Consider the following 13,862-nt stretch of genomic DNA (forward strand, 5'->3'; position numbering starts at 1 on the left):
CATAACCTTTGGATGTTCCCTTCGCTGCCTTGAATAAAGACTAAGCGCACCGCGTTTACAACAGAACATCTGTGAACATACAGAAGACAGTGCTCTTCTTTGTGAAGCGGTTAGTCTCGATTCATAAGTATAGGGATATAGCAACGAAACCAAATTGGTTTAAAATTCATTTATTATGACTAAGCTACTCATTTTGGAAATGCTATCATTTATAGCTTGATAAGCATATCTTTGCCCGACAAACAAAATGACACCAAAAAGGTTTTGCCACCCCAGGTGGTACAGTACCAATATCTGGCCTGGCCCATGGACTATCAACTTCCTGTCACATTGCCGAACATGCTTCACAAACTTTGTCACATGACTTTCTGATTTGCTATCAACAAAGAATAATGCCTCAGTCTTTCTGAAGCATCAAAACATTTTCCACGCATAGATGCGTTGTAACCGATGATATCATGCACTAAATACTATACACAGTGATGCTAAATGAAGTCGCAACCAAATGTGAACAGAACAAGGCCAAACAAATCCATAATATTTTGTTGTGCAATACTTTGATATTTAATGCTGTCTTTTGTATCTTTACGTTTGTCATGACACCTGCCATTAACTCAGAAAGCAGGAAATACGTGATCTCTGCGGTAGCAGTCTACCGTAGAGAAAATTGGTGAAAATGTGTGTGTGGTTTTTTTTAAACCAAATGACTGATGGAAGATGCAGATATTATCAATTCATTTAAGTAAGAAAGCACTCAGCTTTGTTTGTATCTCAGAGAATGGTTTTGCAAGAAAAGCATCCTTACACATTCTTTTTGTGTGATTTTGGAATTCTGCGTCAGTTGCCAACATCTACAGTATATGACTGATGTAATTGAAATAAGGTTTTTGTTGATATTGCTAGTACTGCTGTCGCGCAGACTGTTTAGTTTGTGAGCCCACATCATTTCCTTCTTCACTTTCCCACGATATTATTTAGGCATATGTCTGGCTGACAAAACCTTCTGGACCCCTTACAGGACGCATCACTGATCGACTTTTCCCGGTTATCAGGGCATTCTATGAAGTCCCTGAATCATTATGAGTAAGCATGGCCTTACAAAGGACGCAGTGCCTGGTAAAATAAGTAATAAAATAAAACAGGAATGAATGAAAATGAATGGATAGGGCCTAATTTCCAGCTTGGTGTAGGCCTAATACATGAGGAGATAGTGTGCTGACAGGTCATGAGTTACATGACTTTAAAGATGGACCATCTCTTTTGCATTCCTTCCCAAACAGCACAAAACATGATATACTCCACCAGAATGACAAGATTATTGTAAAGCTATAACACTTCTGTGATTATTTGAAGGTTGTTAGCCGTTAAAATTCAAATAATGCACCAAACGCTCACTGTAACGTATTCTGTGTACTCACAGTTGCATACATTAGTCCTCCTGTGGTTGCAATATGATAGTTATACTTTAAACAAAAGATATGCATGTTAAAGCTGTCAGAAAAGAAGAATTCACTAGCTTCTCCTACTTTGTTATCGATGGCAAACAACAACATACCACTTATGTCAACTACATAAGTGCATCACACAGGTCTGTAAAACTAGGTTAGTAGTTTAGATTTGTAATTTTTTCGTAGTACGAAAAAATTATTCAAATCATAACGGTCTATTTATTTTGAAGAACCCGACAAACAATGACTGACGACTGGACAGTCAGCTAGCGTTCTGTAGTACGCCCCCTTGTGGTGTAATCCGAGGAAGCGGGCACGTTTGGCAGTATTGCTGCCTTTTGTTCGAGGCTTGAGCAACATCTTTAGAGTTCCTCATCATGCAGGTCAAGAGAATCATTAATCTAACGTACTCTCGTTCCGTTGGAACAGTGGTGACACTGTTACAATTTTTGAAGCACTTGAAGTAAGGAAACATATTCAGTTATACTTATGGGATCCCCGTTGAATATGTCATCTGAGCTGATTGGAAGAACAGAGCAGACAGGGGGGGGGGGGAAATAACAATCGATTCTCAGCACGCTGAGCTAAGATGGACAACATCATTGCACTTGCATCCTAAATCTTAAAGATCCGCACACAATCAGTATGTTTGTACGTATTCAAGGATCGAAGTTTTCGCCCCCGAGTCTCGCGTTGTTTTTCCATTTGCCAACGAATCCTAAGCGTTATGATAAATTATGGTGGTAACATATTTCTTCTCGAAATCGACAATGAGACTAGACAAATCTAATGTGAAAGCCCTTGTGAATGGTGTTCCTATCGCCTTTCAACATTACTGATAGCTCTCCTTACTGTTCTGAAAACCTGCCGTCAATGTTGTCGATGGAAATATTGATGACGAGTCACTTTTGATAGGCTATCTTTGTGTGTGTCAAATTTCACCCCCCCCCCCCCCTTCCATTATTTCCTCAGATTATCGCATCCAGCAACTTTGTGGTCAGGAAATACATGAAGTATAAGAAGGTCGATGCGAAAAAAAAAAAAAATGGGTCGTCCGTTCGTTGTGATTCTACAAAGCCAGAGTGCAATGTAAAAAAAAAAAAAAAGAAAAGAAAAAAGAAACCGCTCGTAAAAAGACAAAAATGTTACGCACAATCGTTTTTAATGTTTGCCAAGACGTCATTGATAAAGTCTTCATCTTTTTTGTTGCCAGTGATGACTGCTGCCCCAAAAATGTTTTGCTTATCAGAACAGGATCAAGACATGACAGCAGCAAGATGCGAGATAAGTATTACCTGGGGTATTCTTTTCGGTAAAAGTAAGTACCCCTGGCAGGAATTGGTGAAAGCCAGAAAGAAATCCTGATAAAAATAGTGTGAAATGACAAATAAAAAACTTCTTAATTTTCTACCTAAAGTCTATAATTGTAATTTATATAACCAAAAAAAAAAAAAAAAGAGTCAGATTACGTGGCATATACAAATTGATTACGCTTGGTTTCAAATACCTGGAAACTGAAGCTATGAGTGATAAAAGAATCTTGAGTAATATGAAATTGACAAAAGTGTAATGGGTCTTCTTCTCTGACGGTTTCTTTTTTGAATGCGGTAGAACATGTCACAGAACAGCAACGAAGATTATCAATATCATATGATTGTTGTACAAGGTATTTGATCTACGACGATAACGGATTTAGGCTTCTTACCCCATTTTATACGCGGCTTCTATAATTGGATTATCATCGACGTGCTCGAATGAACAAGCTACAACAGCACAGAATGCTTCAACCCCCGAAGGACCAGACCGGGAAAATAAAGTATCATGGCCAGAGGATTTGAACCAGGGACCTCATGACTGAGGGTCTGTGGTCTTATCCACTAAGTCACGATGGCTCCTCGATGAGGTCCCAATTGAAATCGTATACATTCACGGAAATCTTACGGAAGAAAGGATTCCTCCTCCCTCCCTTTTCAACCAAAACCAATGAGGTTGATTGTCAAACTACATCGAAGCAATCGCCGCATCTCTTGCCCCCCCCCCCTCCCCCATCCACCCGTCGAGATGCTGACAAGTAATAAATCGGGGAGGGGGGGGGGGGGGGAGGGGAAAGAAAATGATTTTGAATCTATGTATGCTATAATTCTACCGACGATGGGACCAGGAGCCACCACAGCAAAGCCTTCAAAGTCTGTTTCCGAAAGTCACTGCAAGGTCTGCGTCTGTCTGTGCGGAAAATCCGTTCATTGAAGTGTTAAAAAAAAAAAAATCCTGGCGGGAAGATTATATCAAAGAAAATATCTACTAGTATATAACTCTGCTTTTGAAAAACAAACAAACGGTGTTCTAATGAGTGATTTGATAATGACATTTAAGGTGGTGCTGCGTGGGATATTTCAATGTATGTGCCAATGACAGACTACAAAATGATTGTAACTATAGCAATCACTTTCACCAGTTGATTATATATACATATATGAAGAGTTTGTTCGCAAAAACCGATAAGTCCATATTTGCCAAATGGAGATATTTGCGATTAAAGGTCAAGAAAAATAAAGAGAATAATAACAAAATTTTGTTTCTTTTGACCATAACTTCAAAAATGTACCTTTATATGTAGTGACCAATATATCATTTAAAAGGTATTATTTTGTACTAAAAAATGGACTTATCGGTTTTTGCGAACTCTTCATATATATATATACATTGTATGTACACACACACACACACACATGTGAATGATTCATTATTATTTTCATCCTTTCTATACACCATGTTATCATTGGATATTCTATGCAGAAGTTAACGCAAGAAGCAGCCTTTTCCTTTCTTCTCTTTAGCAAGAGTTTATACATTTACTACTGGCATTTGACCAAGAGGAACTTGCACTTGCACAAGTAGATGAGAATGGGTCTAGTATGCATAAGTTATTTTCTTCAAATCTAAACAAGAGATGGTGTTACAAGCTATATGCTATCGACATATATACAACAACCTCTGCATGGGAAATTTGATCTCGCATTGAACATGCTATGAAAAAGTTGGGTGGAAAAATGCTTTTTCACCTCTCTGAGTAAAATTTTTATTAAACTGAATATTTTTTTTTAAATTTCATTAAAACCATTCATCTCCAGTAAAGGATAGGCACGGCACGTGATTGAGAGAAGTGATGAATTTTCAGATTAGTTAAGTTTTGTTACCTACAGAAAGTCTGATATATAATGCCATGTGGTTTTTGTGCAGACGTCAATCGATCAGGCATATTAAGCTGTTAAAACCCACACTCTTCAAAGACTTCTATCAATCAAATCAGCGACTTGCATGAGAGCACTTTTAGCTATGTGAAAAAAAAAAGACTGATATGTTGCATGATTTACCTATATATTGCTGTTCTGTACTTAATTCATTTATCGTAATCTTAACAGTAGCCTACATGCAGTAGTACCGATAACTGTTTTAATTTCTTAAATGTAGGAGGAATATGAGTACACTGTACTTGCAAAAGGATTGGTAGAAAGGTAGCAGACGTTTTTGTATACATAACTAGTACAAAATAATGCAATGAAGGAGTCATTTGCTTCTGTTAACGAAGAATGAGCTTGTATATTTTCAAAAATCAAATACAATTGTCATTTCATTTGCTGACGATTAATTACAACGTTCATACAATAACACATGTAAATGTACATCTTTAATTCAAAATCAAGTCATCCTATCATATATGTTTACATTTCAGCATGTTTATTTACATCTTTCAATCAAATATTACTTGGCCTGCATGATATGAAGAACAAAACTCCCCTCTTGCTCTAGAAGAGCACCTTTCCAATAAACAATTTTAGTCTATATTGCAGCTGAGCACTTACACCATTCATTACCTGAATGTTTGAGCTGAAAACATAAGAGAAGTTTCTGAAACAAAAGTGAGAGGTTTACACTGATGAAAAGACAGACAGACAGACAGACAGACAGAGGGAAATAGAAAAATCACCGCTCTTTGGATTTGGAACGAAAGGAGAGTATTTGGCAGCGGACAGAATGAGTGTGCTTGCACATACATGTAGACAAACCCTTAAATATGAAGATGATAATATAGATGTGTACATACATATGTGGTTTGCCATGAATCGCATGGTAAAGCACTGTGCTCCATTAACATGTCAAATGCTTTGCTGCAATGTTCTAGTTTTCCTTGGGGGAAAAAATTTTTTTTTCCAGCAGATGAGGATGCTCACAAACTTATTTACCAAGTAATTCGAAAAAGACACAATTTCCTAGTTGTCTATTTTGATTTTACGTTTCATGAGTACAGACTTTGTTGATCAAATATCTTTAAAAAAAAAACTGCAATGAAAAGGGATAGCCACAGTAACACAAAATACAAAGAGAATCAATAAATTGTACAAGGTAATTGTACATAGAATACATAAGAACGTAATACAAATAATACCTATCATGATATCATGTGTTACAGATGCTTCTATCTCTCAGAAATGACCCTATGGTCTGTGTTGATAAGCTGGAGATATGCATCGACATAACATGGTTGTGAACAGGCATATACACAGTTATGTCCTGTGTCCACTACATAAACATTAGCATTCAAAATGCCAACTCAGTAATGATATACTTTATTCTCAAAATATTGTCAATATGTCAAACTACAGCACACTTGACAGAATTTTAGATGTAGGCCTACTGATATGAAGATTTCTATTGATATTAAACTTGTGATGAGGAAATAATACTCTTTACTAATAACAAGTAATAATATATTTGTTATGTACAAAGAATAGAATGGCTTCAGTTTGAATGTGACATACCCACATACATGGAATGATGGTATATCACAGAGGAATATACATGTATATAAATTGATATACAATTAGGACAAATGACATTAAGTAGATATCATGCAACTAATCACTAGTATTGATGCTGAAAGTTCTTTTAAATACAAATTTTATAGCGCTTTTTCTTTTCATTGGCGTCATTTGTGATAAATAACTCGTTGTAACTTGTTTTGAATGGATAATTATTGAGCAATCTACTTCATGGCAGGTTATATAAGATCTCTATTTACATGACTTATGTGAAAACAGCAATGCAATCAGAACATAATTCAAGTGACTTGCTATCATGTCAGTTTCACTTCCGGGTCTCATGCTGGCCAAGAGCCAAGACAATAAAGATCAAAAAGATGGACTTGTGATCTGAACATATCCTTGAACCACAAAACAGACTTCTTTGCTGTTTTTGGTGATAGTTTTCATACTTTTCAGAATAAGGTGGTAAAACAATTCAAGGTGGTTGAACAGGAACTGCAAAAAATTTCTTTTTACCCCTTCTTTTTAATACTACCACGTGTTCCCTACATTAACTACTAGGTGAGTAGTAATTGACAAATTAAGCTACAGGTACTTGGTGTACTATGCAATTTTAGTTGTCTTCAATTCTTACGGATAGCACAACTATTCTAATATGTTACACATAAACTATAAATGGTTCTATACACACTAGCTACAGATTATCAAGGATTTCAATATCCTAGAAGTGTGTATCCACATACATCTCAAAGTCACCATTCAATTCTGTTCTTTTTTTGAATTACAAGCACCAAATATGACAAAGCTATACATGGTTGACAAAATCTCCTTTTGTTAACAATCTAATCATTAACAAATGAACTGCCTTATACCTTAGGGTACCTACTACACCAACACTTTTGTATCTTCTTTAAGTAAAAATGATGTACATGGCAATGTAAATAGATATCTCAATATACCAAGTTAAATTCATATATGTCAGTTTCCACTCTGGAGATGCAATGTTTCTCAAGTCAGTATACATTTATCAATTCCAGCATATAGAAAAGTCACGTGTTTGGAGCAGTAGAATGCCTTATTTCAAAGATCTGATTCCTAGGTCATAAAGTAGCCTCTTGGTATTACCTTTGCCCTCCAAATTGATGATTTGGACTATGTTTATATTGATTTGTTGCACAATCCAGTAACACTGAGCTCTACATACATGTACTTTAACATTTGGTATTCAATATTTGGTATTCAACAGTTTTACGATGAATCGAATATTCAACAGTCTCAAAAATGAATGATGCTATGTACATTCAAAGACAATCAAAAGGTCCTCCATAAATCAGTCAGAATGACAATCAATTCTTCAAAAATCTTGACGCTTAGTGGAAAGTGGCAAGAGAGCGGAAACTCTAACACTATCACTATATCCAGTCCATGTGCGGGAAGTCAAAATCTGCACTTTTATCCATCAATATACTTCACAATCTACTCTTGAAATGAGTGGTAACAATGCTGGCTCAGCAGAGATTAATGGATGCAACCAGTGCAAATAAAGTTTGCACTGGTTCTGACTTGTATAGAGCAGTTGATATACCCATTGACACGCTGCTGTTGTTTCATATGCTACTAACAACATACTTTATAACTTTCTTTTTTTTTACCTGGTAGTATATTTGCATTTGTATCAACACAGACAGCCATGTAATCAAAGCGTATGTGACAGTGCTGTATGCACTGCACAGGCATCATAAGAGATGAGTGGAATACATAGAGATCTTTTCTTGTCACACATCAGTTTAAACAAGACCAGAGAGGGAGCCCTTTCTAATGAATGGATCCTGACACCTTGCAAGTCACAGTAGACTAAACTGTTGAAACTATGGTCAAGTTTTGGCTGTAATTATCCTACAGACAGGCCAGACATAAAATGATTATAAAGATGCAAAACATAGTGGTCTGGTAACATTTCTAATTCCATATTGCTCCTCAAAGGATTGATGTATTACTTTGTCATTAATGTGAGCACTGCAGATACAATGTAGGAGCATCAGGAAAGGTGGATCTACAGAAAACAGTTCAAAATAGTCATGATATTGAAGCAAAAATGAGAAGTATGACATAAATTTTGCTTTTTTGTTGTTGTTTGTTTTAATAATAGAGAACAAAATAGCATTTGATGAATAATACTGCCCTGCAGTAACATCGTAACTCGTAAAGGATGTGAAGTCCTATGAGAAAATCACACCAGTTTCATGCAGGCAAGGTGGAACTCTGCATGTGTGAGTGATTGAGTGCCTGGGAGGTGCAGTAGGCACTGGTGTATATTTATCATTATATACACGTACATCTTTAGATGTAGAATATGTATCCATGAACCGTTATACTTGATTATCACTCTGTCCAGCAAAATGTTTGTCTTGACAATGTGAAGTTGTATTTGACGAGTACTAGGGATAAATGTGGCTGTGTGTGAATAGAGTCCATTGCATTCTACATGTATATTAAATTCTGGTATCAAAGGTCATGGTATCACGAGAAAGAAAAAACCTGCCATGCAGTCAATGCTTAAGGATACAAAAATATTTACGCAAAGTATGTGCACGTGTGCGTGTGTACTCACATTTGTGTGAAAGTGCTTTATGTACCTGTGTAAATCCAATTAAATATTGCTCCTATGTGCCTGTCACAGGAAATATTAGAATATGTGACTTTGTCTTTATTGGTGAGACAAAGTGACCGCTGTCCCTGATTGCAGATCACCACCTTCTTCTGCTGGCATGACCAACCAAACTGGACGAGAGTGACCGTCCTTACTGCTTCCGTAGGATGTTCTTTGCCCTCTTGTCGGCATTCGTTATTCTGACTTCATTGGATTCGGCCTGGATGGACATGACAAGAATAAAGAACAAGAAAGAAAAGCATGAGTACCTCTCAACATATCAGTCTGGCTTCAAAATTCATTACATTCTTTTTAAAGCGATCCTTAACAGAATTAGAAAATGATGAATTCAGTGACAGCATTAAAAGTAGAACATAAGGGGAAAAAATGACAGTGAAAGAGAATAACATAGTTTTGTGCCATCAGCACACATCATTGTACAGTGCACTCCCATTATAACGAACATGGTTATAACGAAATTCCGGTTCCAACTAAGTAAAAATTTGATCTGCAACATTATCCGCTCTATGTATTTTTATTGTTTTTTGTTCGGTTATAGCGAAATTTCAATATATAACAAGAGAAAACGGCCAGTCCCAAGGACTTTATTATAACGGGAGTCCACTGTACATGGAGGGATGTTTGTAGAGTCTTGATAACACATCAATGTCACTCATACAGAGGAAAGATGACATAACATGGCTACCTCTGTTCAGTCTTAAAAAAAGGAACATGTCAAGAATGTCAAGAGTTGCGTTGCACTGGACAAATCTAACAAGGACCACGTCTGATCTTACTGGTAACAAAAACATTTCTCCTTTATTGAACAAACTAAAGCTGGCCACAGAGGTGTCTCACTTTTTTTTTTAAGCTCATTCATTTGAAGGAAAAAGAACAAAAATGAATGAGAATTGTCAATATGCAAATCAGTTGCGACTTATCATACATGATACCTACTAGTGGGAGAGAGGGCAAAACTGAGTATTCAACAAAAGAAACCAAAAAAAAAATGAAACAACAACATAAGAAATTGACATTGCTATTTCTGCTCTTTTGTACGAATCAAAATTAAGATATACAAACTGATAACATGTACACAGTAACAGCACATGTTACGTACATTTACAGAGCAGGACATCCATGCAGTAGACAAACAACATATATATAGCACTTTAACAACATGCAACAACAGCTTTCATTGCAATATGGTTTTCCAATTCATTAATAAAACATAAAATTTTTGTGGCTTGGTGATTTCTTCCTTCGTTCAAAAAATACCCTGAAATCCCAAACTTGACATCAAATTTAGCAGGAGTAACTGACCAATCACTTTGGCTTTACACAAGGAATTCATCTCTTTGAAAACAACATTATGAGAAAAAAAGGAGAAGAAATGGGCAAATGGTATGAATGTCAATAAGGCATTAAACATGTATCCTATGGCATCTCAACATGGTTGTTTTAGTTACATTAACAGAAGTTGCTTGCGTATACTGATATAACTTCTAATTTAACTACCACTGGAATAAAAAAATACTTTGCTAAAATTAGCCTTTAATCCATGTCAGTGATATCATGGATAATGCTTGAGTTTGTGATATATTTGATATACATAAAACACACACACACGCAAATACACTCATATCACACACAAACATATGTACATATACAGTGTATATAAATATAGCAAATCAGAAAGATATCTCCTGAGAAAGTGTGAAGTTAAAGACAATACAAAAAACACATATTGCATGAACAGAGTGAATATTGAAATGGTTCAATGTACACAGAGTAACTTCTTCAGCGTTATCACTGATCTTTTGAAAATCATTGCCATTAAAGGGACTGTACAGTACTGGTTGAGGTGGGGATTCAGGTTTATAACATTAATAAGTGAGATAAGGAGAAACCTCTTATGATATATGAAAGAGCATGTAATTTTAAGAAGGAGTCAATGTTTATTTGATGAAAATTGGTTTTCAAATGGCTGAGATATCCAAAAAAGTAATAATAATAAAAGGCGACAGGCCACGCCTTTTATTAGGATATCTTTGTTTTGCCTTGTTTTTGGATATCTCAGCCATGTCAAAACCGATTTTCATCACATAAACTTTTGATACCCCTTAGAATTGCATGCTCTTTGACATCTCATAGAGTGGTTTCTGAATATCTCGCAAAATGTTAAAGCTAAATCCTCACTCCAACCAGAACTGTACACACCCTTTAAATTACACCACCACTGTCAAAATCCCAATTTTACATCTGGTTTAAGGGGCTTTTGTGGGGTGAGAAATCAATGTTTTACAGTCCTGTAAATGTCAGAGAAACACTTTTAAACCACTCACAAAGTGTCAATTCACTTGTCCATACCTCTCATGAGATTTGATCAATCATGCTTAAAATTTGATGGGATGTGTTGCTTTGGGGGTTTCACAGCAAACTGACAGAATATGCATATTCTTTATTGGAGCAAGATTCCTCATAACTGCAACAGAAGGCTGAAAACTACGTTATGGTACGTTTACACCTATGTTCCCGACGGCCACCGCAGCCCCCGTTTGCCCGAAAATGTAGTGCGCCATGGGAAGATGGGATATCCTGTTTTTTCCCCTCCATATTCCTCAGGCTTATTCATTCCAGTCTTACTTACAATGAACATGCACAGAAGATGTTTTCACAGCATCTGGTCAGGCTAGACTACATGATATTTTCCATCACATTGCACTATGGACTGCCTCTAAGTTTTGTCACATTTTGTGTTCACCACGTTTTATCATGGCCTACAAGGTTTCCCATTAGTACCGACACTGGTGGTCTGAAATGTGACTGCTGTGGCCGCAGGGAACATGGTTTAAATGCAGCATAAAGTAAGTTCACAACTCAACTAAAACTTGTCGTTTGGTCCTAAGCTTGTAAAATTACCCAATACAACAAAGCAAGACAAAGGCAAAGAACAACAACACCAAAGAACAATCCTTATACCTGCACTACGGACCAGTAAACAGACTTTTCAAAACCACTTCTCCTTTTCCTCAAAGGTAAATAAATGGTAATATAAAACAACCAAATTATGGTTACACAGAACTTAAATTAAAATACATCACTAGCATACCTCAGAAACACAAATCAATTGTGTGCAATGCTGAATATCTGCAGATTTTGAAATTTAGTATACCTGGAAAGGCAAGTATTTATCTGTGAATTTAATAGATCGCTATAAATAAATCGTTGTGCGTTTGCAAGAATGATGCGAATACACATGATTTAAGGAAGGTGTGCCCACGAGAACGATGCAAACGCTGGCCAGGCCCATAAGTATAACACGTGCTTTGCATGTGTTCGCGTTATTCTCCCGGATACAACTTCCTTGAATCGCATGCCTTCACGTTGTTCTCCTAGGCACAGGACAATACAAAGCTTTGAATAATTACATATAGTACTGTTGGGTCTGTGTTAAAGCAATAAAGGCTACCATTACTTTTCCCAAATACAGCATCTATCATTAACAAAGATTATAATATATCATCTACAAATAAAACATAATTATAATCATCTGGGAATTCAAAAGTACACATCCACAAATATCTTATGACGGGGAAAATAATAAAGTTTCAGAAAGAGAGATGGAAGTTTCACTAGATACATTCCGACAAAAAGAATGGAATTCAAAGTCAAACAGAAAATATAACACACACATAGCACATTATATGGTGCTTCTAATCTCTACAACAATCACATAAAGAAAGTTAAAATGCAATGTTCTTGTTGTCACTTATCTGTGCTGTCTCTTGCACTGGTCTCGATCCAGGAATAGCTGGAAGCTTTTCCTTCGTGAATGCTTTAATTGAACTTCCCTAAGCATGCCATGACTCTCTCTCTCTCTCTCTCTCTTCCACTCTCTTTCTTTTTCTCTCTCTCTTTCTGTCTGTCTCTCTCTCTCTGTCTCAGCTATATCATCATGAAATATTGGCTTGCCATAACACAATAAGTAGAAACAAAGTAATTAATTCTGAATGGTACAGATTGAGGGACCGGCATATAACATGCCATCAAGGTTATAAACAAACATATTGTTAAAGTGTTTTGTGACACAAATTTAAGATTGCAGTCCAGTAGAGTCTATGTATATCAAACCTACAAGGATATAATATACCAGCTGAGTGTAAGTAAACTGATAGGTGTAGTAATATATGTATGCACTTGTTCATAACAATTTTTTACTTGGTATCCAAAAGAGTATAGAATTCCAAAAATGCACAATTTTACAAAACAAGACAGAAAAGACTTTAAAAAAATGCATCAGTTTGACATAGTCATACTGTCAAGTTCAGTAAAGGGTGCTGCTAGTATGTTTTAAGTACATTATTTTATTTGACAGCTGCCAGAACAAGGAATCAGAGAGACTTCTGTGAGCCTGCCAGTCACTTTCAAACAGCAGTGTGGGTGAAGGTGGATTATGTAGTTGGGATCTGCCTTGAGCTCAGCCTCATCTTCCAAGGACTTTTAAGTTTTGTTTAAAAAATGACATCCCTGGCCTTTTTTTTTTTCTTTTTTTTTTTTTTTGGTGGTTTTCGATCTCAGACTGCATCAAATTTCAGTGTAAATATTCCTATGCAAAGGAAAGAGTACATATGCTATATTTGTAATATGATTTGGAAATGGTTGGACTGCTCTTCCCTACAAAACTAGAAAAATGTTGCACACCCAGGTAGGTGCATCTTGCAAACTGCAACACGCTTCCCCCGATGTCTCTCACGTTGATGTTGTGGGTGTCATGCGCTGACTGACACACCAGCCAGGTTACTAGTTCCTTGGTTCCCTTGATAAACTTTGCAATCACAAACTTCAAGTTGATAACACACAGTGTTTTATACACATTATCATCAAATGAGTTATCATTTTGAAAGCATGCTGACTGTAAGAAGTTTACTTTTTTCATGA

The 13,862-nt window shown here is 36.3% G+C and overlaps 1 protein-coding gene across 2 annotated transcripts in view; it reads right to left on the reverse strand.

The window, feature by feature from the left end:
* Positions 1-8,772: 8,772 nt before the first annotated feature.
* Positions 8,773-13,862, reverse strand: part of LOC139743119 (synaptosomal-associated protein 25-like) — an 89,428-nt gene continuing 84,338 nt past the window's right edge. For both annotated transcript variants that reach the window (XM_071653626.1, XM_071653624.1), the window contains exon 8: positions 8,773-9,141. In XM_071653626.1, coding sequence (XP_071509727.1) covers positions 9,073-9,141 — 69 coding nt within the window. In that variant the 3' untranslated portion in view covers positions 8,773-9,072. The remainder of the gene's footprint in view (positions 9,142-13,862) is intronic.

This window comes from Diadema antillarum, unplaced genomic scaffold (assembly GCF_040938485.1).
Source record: "Diadema antillarum isolate AM-2024a unplaced genomic scaffold, OU_Dant_1.0 seq00001051_RagTag, whole genome shotgun sequence".
NCBI classification, from domain to species: domain Eukaryota; kingdom Metazoa; phylum Echinodermata; class Echinoidea; order Diadematoida; family Diadematidae; genus Diadema; species Diadema antillarum.